Genomic DNA, 19,743 nt, shown 5'->3' with positions numbered 1-19,743 from the left:
TTGATCTTCTGGGCATCAAGCGATATGAGATCTAAGAGGAGAGCTGCAGAGAGATCCTTGAACCACCAGGGGTGTGGCTTAGGAAGAGATGGTGGTACCAGTGTGACTCTGGCTTCTAGTTCCAAGATGCAGCCCTTCCTCTCCTCCAGATGCAGAGAGCCACTGCGGAGCTCTCCAGTCAACTCTGCTGTTTGCTTTACAGCCTCCAGAGCACCGCCTGGACTACATGAAACCCTGACATACAAACAAACACACACAGACGATGGGAAACTCTTGTTTTACTGTGTAAAAAATAATAAAGGAATAACAAGAAAACACCTTCCTGTTCAGGATAGACACAACTTTTCTATTTTCCATATGTAGTAGTAGAACCAAGAATACTGATACTAAAAGTCAACTAGCATGCATGAAGCACCATTTTTCTAAAAGGCTTTATTTTTAACTGTGTTTGTGTGTGGGTATGTACATGAGCCCAGGGAAGCCAGAAAAGGGCATCAGACCCCTTAGGAGCTGGATACAGGTAGCTGAGAGCTGCTGGAGGGGTGCTAGGAAGCAAACTTGAACAAAAGCAGTAAGCACAATTAACCGTTAAACCACCCTCAGCTCACAGAACTACCACTATGTTCATTTTATTCAATCCAATGGTCTGTTGGTTTGGAGACAGGGTCTCACCAGCACCCTAGATGCCCTGGAACTGTATGCTGTCCAGGCTGGCCTCCCTGAGATCCCCCATCTCTGCCTCCCAAGTGCTGGGATTAATAATGTGCACCACCATAGACTGGCAGGAGCCACCACTTTTTTAAAATTTTTTTTCTTTATTAACTTGAGTATTTCTTATTTACATTTTGATTGTTATTCCCTTTCCTGGTTTCGGGGCCAACATCCCCCTAAGCCCCCCTCCCCTCCTATATGGGCTTCCCCTCCCCATCCTCCCTCCATTACCACCCTCCCCCCAACAATCACGTTCACTGGGGGTTCAGTCTTGGCAGGACCCAGGGCTTCCCCTTCCACTGGTGCCCTTACTAGGCTATTCATTACTACCTATGAGGTTCGAGCCCAGGGTCAGTCCATGTATAGTCTTTGGGTAGTGGCTTAGTCCTTGGAAGCTCTGGTTGGTTGGCATTGTTGTTCATATGGGGTCTCAAGCCCCATCAAGCTCTTCCAGTACTTTCTCTGATTCCTTCAACGGGGGTCCCGTTCTCAGTTCAGTGGTTTGCTGCTGGCATTCGCCTATGTATTTGCTGTATTCTGGCTGTGTCTCTCAGGAGAGATCTACATCCGGTTCCTGTCAGCCTGCACTTCTTTGCTTCATCCATCTTGTCTAATTGGGTGGCTGTATATATATGGGCCACATGTGGGGCAGGCTCTGAATGGGTGTTCCTTCTGCCTCTGTTCTAAACTTTGCCTCCCTATTCCCTCCCAAGGGTATTCTTGTTCCCCTTTTAAAGGAGTGCAGCATTCGCATTTTGGTCATCCTTCTTGAATTTCATGTGTTCTGTGCATCTAGGATAATTTGAGCATTTGGGCTAATAGCCACTTATCAATGAGTGCATACCAGGTGTGTTTTTCTGTGATTGGGTTACCTCACTCAGGATGATATTTTCCAGTTCCATCCATTTGCCTATGAATTTCATAAAGTCATTGTTTTTTATAGCTGAGTAATATTCCATTGTGTATATGTACCACATTTTCTGTATCCATTCCTCTGTTGAAGGGCATCTGGGTTCTTTCCAGCTTCTGGCTATTATAAATAAGGCTGCTATGAACATAGAGGAGCACGTGTCTTTGTTATATGTTGGGGCATCTTTTGGTTATGTGCCCAAGAGAGGTATAGCTGGGTCCTCAGGTAGTTCAATGGGAACCTCCAGACTGATTTCCAGTATGGTTGTACCAGTCTGCAATCCCACCAACAATGGAGGAGTGTTCCTCTTTTTCCACATCCTCGACAGCATTTGCTGTCACCTGAGTTTTTGATCTTAGCCATTCTGACTGGTGTGAGGTGAAATGTCAGGGTTGTTTTGATTTGCATTTCTCTTATGACTAAAGATGTTGAACATTTCTTTAGGTGTTTCTCAGCCATTCGGCATTCCTCAGCTGAGGAGCTACCACTCTTAAGCAGCCAATATTAAAGCCAATTCTGACTCCTCTATACTCAAGGCTGTTGAGGATTGAAAATTTATCTTACCCATTAATAAATGCCTTTCTGTTTACATCTGCCTGGAGTATATTAAGTACTATATAAATATATGTAGATAAGTTATAAAGTCTTTTATAATAATACAGATAGCATCTACTATGTACCAGGACCCTTGAGGACTCTGAAGATACAACATTCTTGGTCGAGACATATAGCTCAGCTAACTGGTGGCATGTTTGCCCAGCATGTAGGAGACCCTAAGTTCCAAACCCTGTACTATATAATAAACCAGGCATGATGGCACTCGTCTGTAACTTGTCTGTAAGATCAGTGGGAGGTAGAGTTAGAATGAGACGTTCAAGGTCACCCTCCATTAGTGAAAAGAGCTGGGGGTTTTCCTGGGATGAGACCCAGAACTCTCCTGCTCTCACACACTATACAGTCTAGTGGACTAAAGAAATGACAACAGACAAGTATATAGAACAGAGGAAAATGGGGGTGGGGACAGCATTGAAATTTGACAAAGGGCACTCAAAGAAGGTACCGCTGTGAAGATGACATTTGAGCAAAGAAAATGAGGACAAAGGAGGAGGTGATGTGGTGTCAGAGGAAGAGCACTGCAGGCAAAGCAAACGGTAAGACAGAAGGGGAGAGGAAGGGCAGAACACGCCTCAGCGGCCGGGGAGACCCAACCGGGAAAGGAAGGCCTCACGGGCACTGAGGGAAGGCTGCTTTCCAGAGAAATGCCTACACAGCCCTGAACACATGTGTATAAGATAAGTACACTGGTCAAACATTTATTGACAAATCATAAAATTAAAACTAATTCTTGGCCTAGTGTTATTTTTACCATTTTTAAAGAGAGCAATTGGCATACTAATAAGATGGATTTGCTTGTTTATTTTTAGTCTTGGCTGAATATTTACAGGATATCTACAGGATATAGAGCATTTTCAATGTTATGTGAAATCTTGAATTTTTATAATCCTCAAGGCTGATATCTATACTTTTCATAACTACATACTACCCATTTATTAAGTATATTTAAGGCTATTTCAAAAATTATTGGAAATTTTGTTCTAATCCCAAACCAAAATTCATTTAATGATTTTTTTTTTTTCAAATGAAACTCAAGTCAACTGTCAACTCACCACACAGCAATTGTAAAAGCCAAACATTCCAGGAGCAGGAGAGATGGCTCAATAGTTAAGAGCACTGCCTGCTCTTCCAGCAGACCTGAGTTCAATTCCTACCACTCATTTCTAAAACATTTTTTCTAATATTTATTTATTTATTATAAGTACACTGTAGCTGTCTTCAGACACACCAGAAGAGGGTATCACATCCCATTACAGATGGTTGTAAGCCACCATGTGGTTGCTGGGATTTGCTCAGGACCTCTGGAAGAGCAGTCAGTGCTCTTAGCCACTGAGCCATCTCTCCAGCCTGGAACATAGAAACTTAAAGCTTAAGTGAAGCGAGTGAAATATAAAAGTCACCGAGGATCGTGCGCTTCTACTGTGAGAAACACAGCCAGAGAAGGTTGTGCTTCACGCAGCACGGCTGGCACAGCTGTTCACATCACTGCTTCTCAGATCCTGACTGCTCTCATTATATAACTGACTCGCACACAGTGCAGCCGCAGACCTGACCTATAAACTCTTCAGCTGGGCATACGAGGGGCTTTATGACAACTTCAGTTGTGCTTTCTCCCTTTTTTTCACTTCATGAATCCAGGTCCCAACTGATCTGACGTACCTTTTGAACACATCCCACACTGAGCCACCTCTATACATTTGTTATTGTTGTTGTTGTTGTTATCATTCAAGCTTGCATATCTGTCTGTATACCACATGCATCCTGATGCCTGCAGAAGCTAGAAGCAAATATCAGACCCGTGGAACTGGAGTGACAGATGGTTGTAAGTTTGGGTGCTGGGATCAAACCTGGGTCCTCTGGAAGAACAGTGTTCTTAATGGTTGGGTTATGCTAGTCCTGATCCTAGCATTCTTAACTCTAAGGCAGAAGGACCAGCCAGGGATACACAGAGAAAAGCTCTATCAAATCCTGCCCCACAAATCCACCTGCTCTGTAAAACCGTCCCTGGGGGCTGGAGAGATGGCTCGGCAGTTGACAGATTGGCCGCTCTCCCTGTTGACTCAGGTTTGATTATCAAGACCCACGTGGCAGCTCACACCTGCCTCTAACTCCAGTTCTAAAAGATCCAATGCTTTCTTCTAAGCTCCATGGGCAGCCAGCACATACATAGTGTGCAGACATACATGCAGGCAATATACATATACACAAAAACAAATGTGAAAAACACATTTATATACCCAAAGCAGTCCTAAGCTTTAGCTTGCTACTATTGGCTCCACTATATGCTAATACTTCATGCAGCCAACCCCCACAGCATTTGTTTGCACTCCTCTTCCACTCTTTACAGTACTCTGGATAAGAATTCAGGCAGTTTCATGTAAACTTCATGCAAGTTACCCAAACAAGACCATGTACATTGTAGTCACCATTGTACTGTCCTCTGTGCCTGTTACCATCAGCCAGTGAACACTACTAATCAACAGCCAGCCCTAGACGGAACTACACGATCAAAACTCACACGCTGGAAAATGTGGAGTCTATACGACCAAACTCCTTCATCCAAGACAAAACACAATTGCAAACAGTAAGGACTAATTTTTTCAAGAGTATGAACAAGAACTTTCAAGGAAACAGGTGGTCTTGCCATGCATGCTATAATATTTCTCATTGAGAAAGAGTCTGGTAATGACGGGAAATGGATTTTGTCTTGGTTTGGCTCTGGTCTGCTTTGATTTAGTTTTACATCTGTATTTATGGAAGGGGTGGCAAAGGAGTATGCATGTGAAGTCGGAGGACAACCTGCAGAACTCAGCTCTCACCGACCTCTGCCTCTGCTTTGTAAACCACTTCAGCCTCAGTTCAAGCGCAGGGATTAGCGGCACACACTACCATCACCTTGCTCTTTTGACTTTCAAGCCATGTGTTTCAGTTTCGAACCAATGAGATCTCTGCCACCACAGTCTAGCTAAATCCAGGAAATTCTTAAAGTTACATCTGAAGGTTGGGCATGGAGGAAAGAGGATTCAGGGCACTGTGTGCGCTCTCGCGCTCACTCGCTCGCTCGCTCGCTCTCTCTCTCTCCCTTGCTCCCTCCCCCCTCTCCCTCTCCGTGTGTGTGTGTGTGTGTGTGTGTGTGTGTGTGTGTGTGCACACGTGTGTGTGTGTGTGTGTGCACACGTGTGTGTGTGTCTGGTTTAACTTTATGCCTGAATAAAAGGTATGACTTAGGGAACAAGCATCTGAGAAAGCAGGCTTGTATGGTAGTACATGGCTTTAATCCGAGGACTCAGGAGGCAGAGGCTGGTTGATCTGAGTTTGGGGCCAGCAAGGGCTACAAACTAAGACTCTTAAAAATACAAAGAGAAGGGAGAGTCCCTGGAGGGAAGGCTTAGTAATAATTAGAGTATTTACTCTTCTTGCAGAGAAGTTCAGTTTCCTGAACCTATGTTGAGAAGCTCAAAACCACCTGTAACTTCAGCTCCAAGGAGACTCCCTCCTCAGTCTTCTGGTGCCCCTTTCATACACATACACAAGACCACACATATACACATAATTTAACTCTTTCTTTCTTTCTTTCTTTCTTTCTTTCTTTCTTTCTTTCTTTCTTTTTTTTCGGAGCTGGGGACCGAACCCAGGGCCTTGCGCTTGCTAGGCAAGCGCTCTACCACTGAGCTAAATCCCCAACCCCAATTTAACATTTTTTAATTTTTAACCTTTCTGGTTCTTCCAAGATCAAATATATATATGCAATCTGGCCTTTAAATAAAATTTTACATCCAATGTTTGTCAAATCTAGAAAGTCTGACTGTACCCTAATTCCCTCTGCAACAAATTCCCAGCTGTTTCCTCTATGCAGACACATGTCTCACATATAACTTCCTGCTGTCAGAATACAACACACAGCAATTTTTTTCCTGAACAATCACACATTTCTTGGATCTTTAATATCCCTTCAAGATCTAAAGTCTCAAAATGATGTATGCCCTAAATTAAGTATATACATTCATAAAGCACAGCTGGAGAGATGGCTTTGCAGTTAGGAACACTTGTTCCCTTTACCAAGGACCTGCGTTCCCAGCACCCACATAGCAGCTCACACCTGCTTTGAACACAAAGCTAGTATCAACCACTTTTTTTTCTAATTTAATAAACTAATAATAACTTAAAACAAACCCTGAGATAACTAAACGTGGTGTTTGAAAAGGCTGGAGAAACGGCTCGCGGTTAGGAGCATTTGCTGCTGCCAGGACCTGATCACAATTTGCAACACCCGAAGGCTGGCTCACACCAATTTGTAGCTTTAGTTCCAGGAATGCAGTGCCCTCTTTTGGCCTCCAGAAGCAACTGCCATAACCATTAGGTACACAGACATACCACACAAGTAAAACACCCATAGACTTCTTTTGTTTTTTAATGTTCATCCCAATCTTTTCCACTATACTCAATTCCCAAACTGTAACTGTAATCACCAAATAACTTTAAAAGAAACAGGAATCATTTAAGGGAAATAAATATATAAGAATAAACAGTCCAAGCTATCTCAGAATCTTTTTAATCTAGTTACACTTCTAAATCCTAACATCTCAATGAAAAAAGCGGAGATGAACTCTCAGTCACACTTAGGGTCCCCCCAACTTCCAAACCATTCTTCACTATGTTCACAAAACCAACACAGCCAGGTCTCATTGCTCTGCTGTTTAAGTTAATAATGGAACAAAGAATAAACTCCAAACTGCTCACTTGGTCCAAAGTGCCAATCATATTTCAAAGTCTCACCACCTGTGTACAGAACAACCCATGCTTTTGCAGTGTTTCCCTACTTACAGAATGTCCTTCTCCTTGTCAAGACCCACCTTAAATCACCTTCTTTGCATGACACATTTGCCCAAGTTCCAAAACAGGAATTCCCTTCTCCTTTGACACTTTCCACTTGATATATTGATATTATAATAACATGCAATGTTTACTTAATTACAGAAAGGAATGCAAAGAGAAGCTTTGGAATAAGACTAATTTGGGTCCAACATTCAATCTTACAGCTAATGGGTATGGCTTGAAGCAAGTTGATACCTTGCCTCCTTGGGGGTCTCAGTTTTCTAATATAGGTAACACATTTCCTCAAGTACTATTCAAAAAGCATTAAGCACACCTTACCTTAAAGCTAAAAAAGAGCTGGGGTGAAAAGAGTTGTAGTTCTAGAACTCTTTCTTGGAGGGGCAAGTGGGGACAGCCCCAAGCAAGACTATTTCTAAAATTATCCTCACAGAGAATTCAGGAAGATGGGAGAAGCAACAGAATCTGTCTCCCTCAGCTATACAACTACACTGGCAAAATCTGTTTGATGCAACTGTTTTGAAGGCTTACATCTTCTGAAGGATGACTTCAAATTTAACTGTGATTAACTTGTCAATTTTGGCCTTGGGCACTACTACAAGTCCCTAGAGCAAGTCACTCTTCAAGTGTATCTGGAGTAACTTGCTGCTAAGAACAATAGAGGACCCAACATTATTTTAAAAACAACAACAACAAAAACCCCAAAAAACAATCAACCAGTTCTCTCCAGTCATGCAGAAAACACTCCCCCCAACATCAGAAACAGTTTCCCAGTACACAGTATTTTCTGGGAATGGCCTGTATGATAGGCCACAAATTATCAGATTTTCATTCATGTGACTACATGTGATAACATTTAAAAAAAAATCAGTGACAAGTAAAAGGACAACAGAAGTAAAATTTATAGAACTGTGAACAAGAACCTAGCACATTAGAAACTCACAAAACTTTAAAGATGAATGAAAACGAAACATCACATATCAAAAATTTATGGGGCACTGCAAGAGTGATATTTAGTTGGAGGGTTCAGAGTTTAAATACAATAAAATCATAGCTATAAGAGAAAAAAATCAATTTCTGTTCCTTCCTGCTTTTTAGTTTTTAAACTAATGTATTTCATTATTTGGAGGGGACACACTGTGGCATCAGATCTCAAACTCAGGACAAATGCTGAGGTTACCACAGCAAAGCAGATGCTGCCTGCCAGCCTCTCAGGATCACCAGACCTGTTTCAGCACCACCCTGGCCAGCACACCCAGACCCTAGCCTAACTCTCCAGCACCATGTCCTCCACCTATTTTTTCACTCAGGTAGGTACACTGCGGCCAGAAGAATGTGTTGGACCCTCTGGAACTAGACTTATGGGGACTAAACTGTGGTCCTCTGTAAGAACTACTGAACAATATATCCACCCTCGTAAAGAATGGTGTGTGTGCACATGTGTAGGAACCATGGCGCATATGCAGCTTTAGCAGATCACTCTCAAGAGTCAGTTCTCTCTGCCATGTGGGTTCCAAACATGGAATCCAAGCTCTTAAGCTTGGCAGCTGGTACTAGTAGAGCCATCTCTCTGGCCCCTTTGTGCTTTTCTGCACTAGGTATTTACAGCTTAAGAAAAAAATATTAAGACTGGAAACATTCTGATCTGTCACCTAGCAGCAGCATCTATAAAAACTGAAAACATTATTTGCCAAATGAAAGAATTTCTACTGTAGTTTTACAGGCATATTTACAAAGACCCTCCCCCTCCCCCCTTCTAAAAACCTTTCTTGGAAGGCCTGGTTGGTTTGGGGTTTTCTGTTTTTGAGATAAAGTCTTACTTAATAGCCCAGAATGACCTGCAATCTCACAATCTTTTTACCTCAGCCTCCCTCCCAAATGATGGCTTTACAGGTGTTCACCATAGCCAGCCTCATAACCAGTTCTTGATTCCTTATGGCAAGCTATTATTTTAACCCCAGGAAAGGAAGCTTGAGTTCAGAGTTAACTAAAATAGAGACTAGGCTGGATCTGAAACCGTTTTAAAGTGGGAGTTTCCTATTATAGTACTAAGGGATAAAAATGGAACTACTCACATCCTCAAATAAAAGGTGATTAACTTATATACTATTTGAGAAAACATAAGCAAATAAAATTACTTTTTAAAACCATTTCACAAAAAAAAATTCACTAATCTTTTCAAAAAAAGAAACTTGAGTACTTAAGTAGTAAATCAAAACTGTGTGATAATAGTGTCACTGCCAGTCAGACACTGCTCTAAACACTTACAGTTGAATCTCCATTCTAGTCTATAAAGAGAGACTCCTCTGTCCCTAATTTACAGATGATGATGCTGAAATACAAAATCTGCACAGCAATCTGACAAGCCAGGTTTCAAAATCAGGCAGTTCTGAAAAAGGTCAAGGAGTCAAAAGCTAAGCAAACATTTTAGAATGGCAGACAGATTAAGAGCACTTGCACCCAGGCTGGGTGATGGTGGCACACATCTCTAAACCCCATGAAAGACAGAGGCAGGTGGATTTCAAGTTTGTAGCCTGCTCTACAAATTGAGTTCTAGGACATCCAGGACTAAACAAAGAAATCCTACCTCAAAAAAACACACAAAAGCAAAACAAAACAGAGTATGTGCACTCTTCCAGAAGATCTGTTTGGAACCTGTCACCCACATCCGACAGGTCACCACTACCTGGTAACTCCTGCTCCAGGGGAATCTGAAACCCTGTTCTGAACTCCACAGAACTTACCCTCACATATTCCCATCACCCTTCCCCCAATACAGACACACACGCGCCACACCATTGTGGCACATGCCTTTGATCACAGCACTTCGGAGGCCAAATAATCAAAGTAAATTAAACCAGAAATGGAAGCTTACAGAAAGAATAAAATGGGAATGCACATACAAAGTCATCACACACATGCACGCACGTATGCATGGACGCACACACAGTGCAATGTTTGTGGAGAACACAAAAGTTGGAAGTGGCTGAGGTAACTATGCCAGAACTTTAAGAATGTCTAAAACACTAAAAACTCCCATCTCTGCACTACTTTGGAACCCATTACTGGATGACTACAATACACAGGCTGTAAACTATATCCAAACTTGTCTTTAGGAATAGAGTGATGGCTCATAAATTAAGGGAGCACTTTCTGCTCTCACAGAGGACCTGAGTGCTGTTCCCAGCACCCACATGGTGGCTCACATCCATACACAACTCCAGATCCTGACTTCCTGGGGATCTGATGTCACCTTCTGTCCTCCTCAGGCACCAGGCACTCACATGACTACAGACAGGGAGGCAAAACATGCATGCATACACATAAATCAAAGTCAAAATCTGAGTTATCTTGATGAAAATTATTACTTTCAACTACCAGAACTTTAAGAACTGTTTTAAGTGATTCTTGAAGCTTTGTAAATCAAAAGGGTTAGGACATTAATCCTTTTGTTGTTATTCTCTCTCTGATGGTAGTGTCCATGTATACCAGTACCTCTGTGTGAGGTTGAGGACAAGCTTCTAGTTTTGGTTCTCCCAATGGGGTCCAGGATCAAACTCATACGTCAGGTTTATAGAGGACATGCTTTTAACCCACTGAAACAACTCTCTGGTCCTAATTTCTGGTTTTTAGTTTTTTGGGTTTTCTGTGGTGGAGTTGGTTTGGTTTGTGGGGGTTGTTTGTTTTTTTGTTTTTGTTTTGTTTTGTTTTTTTGTTTTTAGCAAAAAGCACATACCAAAACAAATATACTACCCAAAATAACTCCAGCAAAAGCCAATTCCAAGGAAGTTCTCTTGGCAGCCCTCTCAAATTTAGCTACAAGTTAGACCTTTTGTTATAAAGTATCAATATATAACACACCCTCTCTGGGCACCTGTATGTAGAGCTCCCTGAGTTATGTTACCGTGTAACCCTGTAACCTCTTCTGAGAATCACTATTGTAAGGAAGGTATACCCTCCATGTCCTTACTTTTTCAGATCCATTTTCTACAGCCAATATGCAAAGAGCCCAGAGGACTTTTCACTATTAAAAGGAGTATGAATTGGGGTTGGGGATTTGGCTCAGTGGTAGAGCGCTTGCCTAGCAAGCGCAAGGCCCTGGGTTCGGTCCCCAGCTCCGAAAAAAAGAATAGAAAAAAAAAAAAAAAAAAGGAGTATGAATTAAGTATACTTAGCCCAACTCAAAAGACTAAAATCAGGACAAAAAGATGCCACTAATAATGTTTACAAAATAAGTTCAGTTACCATATCAAATATGGCAGACTCTAACTCCTGTGTCTCCCAAGTACTGTAATTAATGAAATGTACCCCCGCATACCAAGTTCCTCACCACATTTTAAAGACTTTGTATTCAACCCACCATCCCAATACCCTGTCTTCTACACAACAAGCACAAGGCAGGTTGGTGGTAAGCAGCGGACATTAACTACAATACTGAAAGTAGACCCTCGCTCCTGTTGCTTTTCTTTCTTTCTTCTTTTTATTAATCACTCAGACTAGGGTGGATGCCTACAGCACCAATTAAGAGTCAGTTTTTCCTTTCAACCTGTAGTTCCACGGGGCTGAATCAAGTTGCCAGAGTAGGGCAAGGGCCTTTACCTGCTGGGCCATCCTGCGGTCCTATTTTTGAGACAGGCTGCCAGACTGGCTTTGAACTCACTATGTAGCCAATGTCAGTGGCCTTGAACTCTTAACCATCTTGCCTCCACCTCTCAAAAGGCCTGGGATAACACTTGGGAGCCACCACACTGGGCATGGATCCCTTTAACTTGAAATCCTGAAAGAATGGCCGAGGGGAACAGTCAAGAAAAAAAACATTTCTGTGTTATGACACCAAAGGTACATACAGCCACTGTTCAAAATCCCACATTATCTAAATGAACTTTGAAACACAGAACTCAAGAGGCCCAAATGAAAATTCCGTAAGCCAACCCAGAATGAGAAACTAGGGAGGCTAGGAACTTTGGGTAAATTGTTGCTACTCAACTTACTTCAAATGTACAAAAGAGATGCATGCAATTGTTGCTTGCTCTTCACCCTAAATTTAGTTCTATTGTGAAACTAAGTAATTTTACAGGACATTGAATTCTCTCATCAAAGTGTAGCAAGACCTGAGCAAAGTGTTAACAACTTTTCCCAAGGTCCAGTACACAACCTAGACAACTTAGATCATCACCACACCCAACCTAAAAGCAACTTAGCAGACACAGAAAGCTCTCCCTCAGCGCCGCTGTTATACTCGAAACCTACTAATTATGGTTAACACCACCAGAAATAACCCATTAGGCGCTTGCAGTCAGCGCCATCAGCTTCAAGAATATCTGGTGCCATATGTCTCAGGCAAGTGCAACACAGAACCCAACATTACAGTCTTACACGTAACATGCTCTAAAACGGTATTAGATTGCGTCCTGACACGACGTTTACCGTGAAGACTCAAGAACTAAGAGCAAATGAGCTAGCGACCCCACACGAACCTAGCTTAATCCTCCATGCTTGCACCTTTCCGTTGTAAACAGGAAAGTCCAGAGGAAAGGAAACGGAGAAAAACCTCTTTTTTTCGCTTTTATAAAAGGAATAACGGCAGCGCTTAACAACCCCCGCGACGTGATTGAACAAATGAAAAAAGCCAAAGGGAGGAAGTGACGGGGGTGGGCTGCTGGTGAGCTCACTTGGAAGTCCCAAACACGCCGCCCAGCTCGGGGGTGCCCCCAAACATCTGTCCCAACAGCTGCAGCGGGGACACCGGGATGCGAGGGGAAGATGGGTGGCGGGAGCGAAGGATGCAAAGTGGTGCCCGCACGCTCCTTTTCCTCCTCGGCCAACTCTTCTCTCGCCCCCCGTCCCAGCCCATCCCGCTCCCTCCAGAAAGAACACCCAACAAAAGCTGAGGCCGGGGAGACAAAGAGGCAGCAGGCGACGAGCATCCAGAACAATGCGGAGCCGGTCCAAGCCAAACTCCCCGGGACCGCGCAGGCGGACGGGCGACCCCGGAAATCGCCGCCGAGCTTCGGCCCCGCGGACCGCGGCCCTCAGGCCCCGCCGCGGACAGCGTCACCGGGACGCGGGGCAGCACCGGGGGGCAGGACGGTGCGGCCCGGAGCGGAGCGGAGCGACCCCTGAGCGCGCCTGGGCGGGCCGCCGACGGGACTCACCCGCATTCTGGTCTCGCGGCCAGAGGTAGTAGGTGGCGGGGATCACGATGAGCCCCACGAAGGAGGTGAGGAAGTAGAAGAAGGTGTTCCCGCTGTCATCGTACTGGAACTGCTGGCCCGCCATGGCTCCACCTCCTCCGCCCCGCTTCCCTCACCGCCGCCGCCACGACCCCGCGCTGCGCTCCGGCTCCCGGCGCCCCGGCCCCGTGTGGCGTAGCTCGGACGCCGCCGCCGCCTCTCCTCCCCGCCCCCACGCCGCTCTCACGGACACGCCGCCGCGGCCGTCGCCAACTCTCGCGAGAGGAGCTAGTTCCCGCCCCACGCGGCTGTTCCCTCCCCTGCCGGCTCCTCCACACGCTCGCAGAGGGAGACGTGGCGCGCGCAGCGAAGAAACTCTGTTGGACCCCGCCCGCGGCCCCGCCCCTGAGCCACGGGCCACGCCCTCTATTTGCCATAGGCCCGCCCCTGGCCCCGCCCCCTGCTTGCCCGGCTTTCCTTCCCGGCACCCTTCGCCAGATTCCCGGAGCCTTCCTGCCAGGGTCTCCTGAGTAGTGAGCCGGGACGAGCGTACTAGGTGCGACTGGAAGCTGAGCTTTTGCAAGCAGAGCTAGATTGCCTTGCCTCTCCATTCTGTCCTATCCCTCTCACTTTTCCCCAGCTTCTGATTCGCTCCTCCAAGGGAACCTCGTGGAAACAAGTGCCATTAAGAATAGGGAGCGAGGAACTAACTCCTCCTCAGAGTTCCAAAGCTTAGGGTATTTGAAACTGCCAGTTCACTCATGCTTTCTGTGACCCAAGCGATCGTGTGTTCAGTTTCAGTAAAGCATGGAATAAAGCAAAATATAGATCAGTGGCTCTCAACCTTCCTAATGCTGCCACCCACCCTTTAATACAGTACCTCATGTTGTTGTGACCCCGAGCCAAAAAATTATTTTCATTGCTACTTTATAACTGCAATTTTACTGTTATGAATTGTAATGTAAATGTATGATATGCAGGATATCTTATATACACTCCCTGTAAAACGATCGTTTGACAATTCCCTCCTCAACAGGGTCAGGACCCTCAGGTTGAGAACCACTGTTACATATGCTCTATTAATGAGAAAAGTCAAGCTCAAAACGTTTTCCAAAGGTTACGCTCGATGGTTTGGGTTTGCTCAGGGTTTAGGGATCCAAAGCCAGATTGCTCTGACGCCCCAAAAAGCCGCTGGCACTCCCTTGCAACCGGCGGGCGAGCAAACTGAAGTAGCAGTCACTCAATGCTCCTAGCCACAGGCTCTCAAACTGAGATCAGCTGAGCTTCAGGAAGCTCGCCTACTCTTGTAAAGATCCCACGGAAGTCCAGTGGTGGCCTTAGCGGGCTGGGTTCCAGAGTCCGCTCTGCCCTCTGTGGATCAAGAGGACACAGGGCATTTCTCACAGGATCGCTGTGAATATTAAAGTGTGTGATACCTCTCAAAAGAGAAACTATCGCGCAAGTACAAACATTCTGCTGTTTTTTAAGGATCGGGTGTTTTTTGTTGTTGTTGTTTTTTTGTTTTTTGCTGTTGTTTTGTTTTGTTTGCTTTTTGTTGGGGGGGGGTGTTTTTTGAATTTTGAGACAGGGTTTCTTTGTGTAGTCCAAAATGAGGCCCTCATCTCAGAGCACTTAACACCAGCACACAGGTGGCAGAGACAGGCAGATCTCTGTGCATTTGAGGCCAGCTAGGGCTGTCACCAGGTGAGAAGCAGGAACTTCAACACGACAATTGTTGTCTAGGATGCTGACCTAGAGTTGATATTCATTTCAGACCTAGATATTTTATGTCAAAGTAGCAACAACCCAGGGCTGGAGAGATGGCTCAGTGGTTAAGAGCACTGACTGCTCTTCCAGAGGTCCTGAGTTCAATTCCCAGCAACCACATGGTGGCTCACAACCATCTGAAATGGGATCTGATGCCCTCTTCTGCTGTGTCAGCGGCAGCGTACTCATAATTATTGGGGTTGGGGATTTAGCTCAGTGGTAGAGCACTTGCCTAGCAAGCGCAAGGCCCTGGATTCGGTCCCCAGCTCCGAAAAAAAGAAAAAAAAAAAAAAAAGTAGCAACAACCACACTTAAGGCCTGAGTGTATATGACCTGGTCAGGCTCTCATTCCTTTCTCCAGACATTGCCAGAGAACAGAAAGCAAAACTACTTACAGCAAACGTCCCTGTGGGCTACACTTTTCCTTACTGACTGTAATGCCACCTAATGCACCCGGCAGCCATCCAGTGGTAGCATACTATTAGCTTCAAACTCCATCAAAATCTCATATGATGGGCTGGAGAGATGGCTCAGCGGTTAGGAGCACTGACTGCTCTCCCAGAGGTCCTGAGTTCAAACCCCAGCAACCACATGGTGGCTCACAACCATCTGAAATGAGATCGGATGCCCTCTTCTGGTGTGTCTGAAGACGACAATATATATATATATATATATATATATATATATACATATATATATATATATATATTAGGGTTGGGGATTTAGCTCAGCGGTAGAGCGCTTGCCTAGCAAGCGCAAGGCCCTGGGTTCGATCCCCAGCTCCGAAAAAAAGAAAAGAAAAAAAAATAAATCTTTTTTAAAAGTCTCATGACTATGTATAAAACATACATAGACAGCCATGGCTGTCTTTGAGCAGCCCACATCCTTCCTCTCAGCCCGGCTGCAGTTCTGAACACTTTCTCCTGACCTCAGGCTAAAGCCTAAATTAAAGACCAGACCAGACCACCAACCTCCACTTCCTTTAGTTGAGTTGAGTTTAGTTTAGTTTAGTTCTGGAATTCTTTTGAATATCAAAACCATGAATCCTGGTTCAGCCTGAATCAAGGTCCCTAAAACTCTAGAGGACCCCCTCAGGCTGTTGCAGGGAGGTGGCTGCCAGCGGGGAGCTCTGCCCCCTTTATTTGCTGACACCACAACCTCGAAGGTCCCAATGAACAATTTGCCTTACTGAAAGCATGCGCCACTCACAAACCCGGCAGTACTGGAGTAGGCAGACTTTCTCCGCCTTGGGTTGAATCTCTTGTTAAGTCCTTCCATGTTTTCAGAATGTTGAACTTGATTTTTTTTTATGAGTCCGTTTATGTCTAACTCAGCATTTCTGCAAAGATAATACGTCAGTTTTATAAACTTATGGCAAGATAAATTATCGATCTTAACTCCCGCCAGTCGTGGTGGCTCATGACCTTTAATCCCAGCACTCTGGAGATAGACACACAGGCAGATATCTGTTAGTTTCAGGCCAAACTTGATCTATGTAGCAAATTCCAGGGCCCTCAGGGTTACATAGAACAACTCTGTCTCAAAATAAGCAAATGAAGGAATAGACAAATAAATAAACAAATAGTAAATAAGTATCTCTCTTTGGACTGTTTTTCTGGAAAGTAACCTCTTCCATTTGTAGCTTTGGGCTTATATAACAGTGGATTTAACAACTTAAATGAGGGGGGCTGGAGAGATGGCTCAGCGGTTAAGAGCACCCGACTGCTCTTCCAGAGGTCATGAGTTCAATTCCCAGCAACCACATGGTGGCTCACAACCATCTGTAAAGAGATCTGATGCCCTCTTCTGGTGTATCTGAAGACAGCTACAGTGTACTTATATATAATAAATGAACAAATAAATCTTTAAAAAAAAAACTTAAATGAGATATCAATTTGAACAAATTGTATCAACTTATTAAACCTCTAGCCATTAGAAATTATGGAATTCCTTAACCCAAAACCTATAAAGTCTGTGTCTTGGAACTGGGTCTCATGCAGCCCAGGCTTGCCTTGAACTCAATATAGAGCCAAGAATGACTTTGAAGCCAAGTGTGGAGGCACACTCCTTTAAGGCCGGCACTCTGGAGGTAGAGTCTGGTAGAGTTGTGTGAGTTCTGGGCCAGTCTGGTCTACATAGCAAGTCCAGGACATCCAGGGCTACATAAGACCCTGTCTCGGAGAGGAGGGGGAGGGGGAGGGAGAAGGGGAAGGGAAGAGAGAGGGGGAGAAGGAGAGAGGGAGAGGAGAGGGGAGGACAGGGGAGGACAGTGGAGGAAAGGAAGAAAGACCTTGAATTCCTGCTTCCCTCCCTCCTCTACCTTCTAAGCACCACACCAGGCCTTCTGTTGATGATATTAACTTACAAAACTATTTCTTTTAAGTGATCATTGTGAAATTGTTAATAATAGTAAATGAATATGGAAGAAAATGAGCCACAAACACATATTGTCCTTAATTTCGGCATATGTTAAAATGTATTTTAATATCTTCGCTGAATATGTCTGCAAGAGAAGACCTTAGTCACGCTCATTTTAATTGCTTGGTAGTTTATTTCCTCTCGGGTACAGAAAGCTTATTTTTAGGCTCCATTTAATATTTGCTTTTTCCTTAGAGTGACACTTTCACTTATTGGTAAGTCGGCATTGTGTTACTGGTATTGACTTCCACCTATGCATACCGAGGTGTTTGTGGGGCTACAATGGCATTATTCAGAGTCCTGTGTGGTGGAGTTAACTGCAGAGACTGGAAGAAACCAGTTAAGTAGGTGTGTTCTACCCCCGCCCGCAGCCCACATCTCAGTACAGTAGGCCCTCCATCTATGGTGTGCTCCAAGCCTTCTGGCTGATGCCTAGGAACCCTATAGACACTCTGTGTGGTCTTTTCCTATTCGTGCACCAATGCCGTGTCTTCTCCAAGCGGGTCACACCCTGTGTTTAGACATGGTGGCCAGGGATGTCGAAGTTGGAGATGTAAGTGCAAACCCAGAACAATTTTCCTTTTCTTTCTTCAAAAACACACAGAGAGGACTGGAGAGATAGCTCAGTGAGTAAGGGCGTGTACTCTTCTTCCAGAGGACCTGAGTTTGATTCCCACCACCCACATTGTGCCGCTCACAACTACTTCAATTCCAGCTTCGAGGGAACTGACCGACCTCCACCCTCCCCCACCGCTGCCTCCCTCCCCAATACACAGACACATAATTTTTAAAATAGCAAAACTAAATTGAAAAAGGCAGATAGAGGATTTGTTTTGACTAACCTGTGTCGGTACCAAGTCCACACGTTCAGCCTTTAACTGAAGGGAAGCATTTTAGAGCTCCCTTTAGCCACGTCTAAATGGTGAGCATTGGTACTCCTGATCTTCGGGGCCATTACCAAGTACGATGTATGTCCCCTGAGCTGCAGCCCTGCCACATCACAGCTCATCTCGTGACTGGCACAGCTAAGTGACTCGAGGATGGAGACATATATGCCACGGGCAGCTGGGCGATTCAAAATCTGGACAAGGACCCGGCAGAACTCACAGTGGGTTCATCGGGACACAACAGCATTTAACTTAGTACTTGCAAATGGTTCGTGCCTGGAATTTTCCGTTTAGTACTTTTGATGGAGGCCCTACTAGACCGTGGGTAACTAAAAGCATGAAAAACAAAATCCAAGGAAACAAAGAATTATGGATAACTTTTATTCCCCAGGCCTAGGAATCCCCGTTTGCCTCCTTTTTTTTATTTGAAGAGGCCTCTCACTGTCTAGCTTCAAACCTGGTATGTAACCGAGGGTGACTTTGAACTGCTGATCCTTCTGTCCCTCTATGCTAACGCTGCTATTTTTACAGGCTGATGCCACCAGACACTTGCTTTTTTTTTTTCCTTTTCTTTTTTTTCCGGAGCTGGGGACCGAACCCAGGGCCTTGCGCTTACTAGGCAAGCGCTCTACCACTGAGCTAAATCCCCAACCCCCAGACACTTGCTTTTTAACAAAAGCTCGATTGTTCAATTTTACCAAAAAGACTTAGAAGCCAGATGCTGGGATGAAAGCCTACAAGCTCAGAGAGGCAGAGAAAGCACCCAGCTGACCTTCCTCCATGTCCCAGCATCTACACCATCTATAAATAAATAATAAAATAAGCCCTTTCTACTGAATGTCCCTCCCTTCTACCTCCTGTGTGTCCATCTGTCCTCCTGACTCCCTGTTACTCTCTTTCTCTGTTTTTTTTTTTTTCCTTAATAAACCAATGTTCGCTTCCCGTCAACTGGTTGCTTGCTCTGCCTCTCGACCTATGGCTGACTTTCTTTAATCCTGTTTACAATATTCAAGCAGAAAGCTCTTGGATTAAAGGTGTATCCTGGGGCTGAGCCTCACCACAACTAGAAACGGGTTTTTGCAGTAAATGACACAATCTCAGGTTCACAGTGTGATCAAATATCCAGCACACTTTCAAATCATTTTTTTTAAGTCTTTTTGATCCAGCCATGCTAGCAGAAGCCATTAATTTCATTGTTCAGGAGGCAGAGATGGTCAAATGCCTGTGACTGCAAGGGCTGTGTATTGAGACCCTGTCTCAAAACAAAACAAAAAAGTAAGCTCGGGGTTGGGGATTTAGCTCAGTGGTAGAGCGCTTGCCTAGCAAGCGCAAGGCCCTGGGTTCGGTCCCCAGCTCCGAAAAAAAAAAAGAATAGAAAAAAAAAAAAAAAAAAGGTAAGCTCAAGAGAGACATCTCAGTGGTTAAGAAT

The 19,743-nt window shown here is 44.5% G+C and overlaps 1 protein-coding gene across 2 annotated transcripts in view; it reads right to left on the bottom strand.

Annotated features, from left to right (window-relative positions):
* Sec63 (SEC63 protein translocation regulator) overlaps positions 1–13,466 on the bottom strand; it is a 68,835-nt gene extending 55,369 nt beyond the window's left edge. For both annotated transcript variants that reach the window (NM_001434629.1, NM_001434630.1), the window contains exon 1: positions 13,225–13,466. In NM_001434629.1, the coding sequence (NP_001421558.1) occupies positions 13,225–13,348 (124 nt within the window). In that variant the 5' untranslated portion in view covers positions 13,349–13,466. The remainder of the gene's footprint in view (positions 1–13,224) is intronic.
* Between the last annotated feature and the right edge of the window lie 6,277 nt (positions 13,467–19,743).

The sequence above is a fragment of the Rattus norvegicus genome, chromosome 20 (genome assembly GCF_021556685.1).
Source record: "Rattus norvegicus strain SHRSP/BbbUtx chromosome 20, alternate assembly SHRSP_T2T, whole genome shotgun sequence".
Taxonomy (NCBI): Eukaryota; Metazoa; Chordata; class Mammalia; order Rodentia; family Muridae; genus Rattus; species Rattus norvegicus.
Note: the sequence above shows the minus strand (reverse complement) of the source record. Positions and strands in the feature narration are given on the sequence as shown.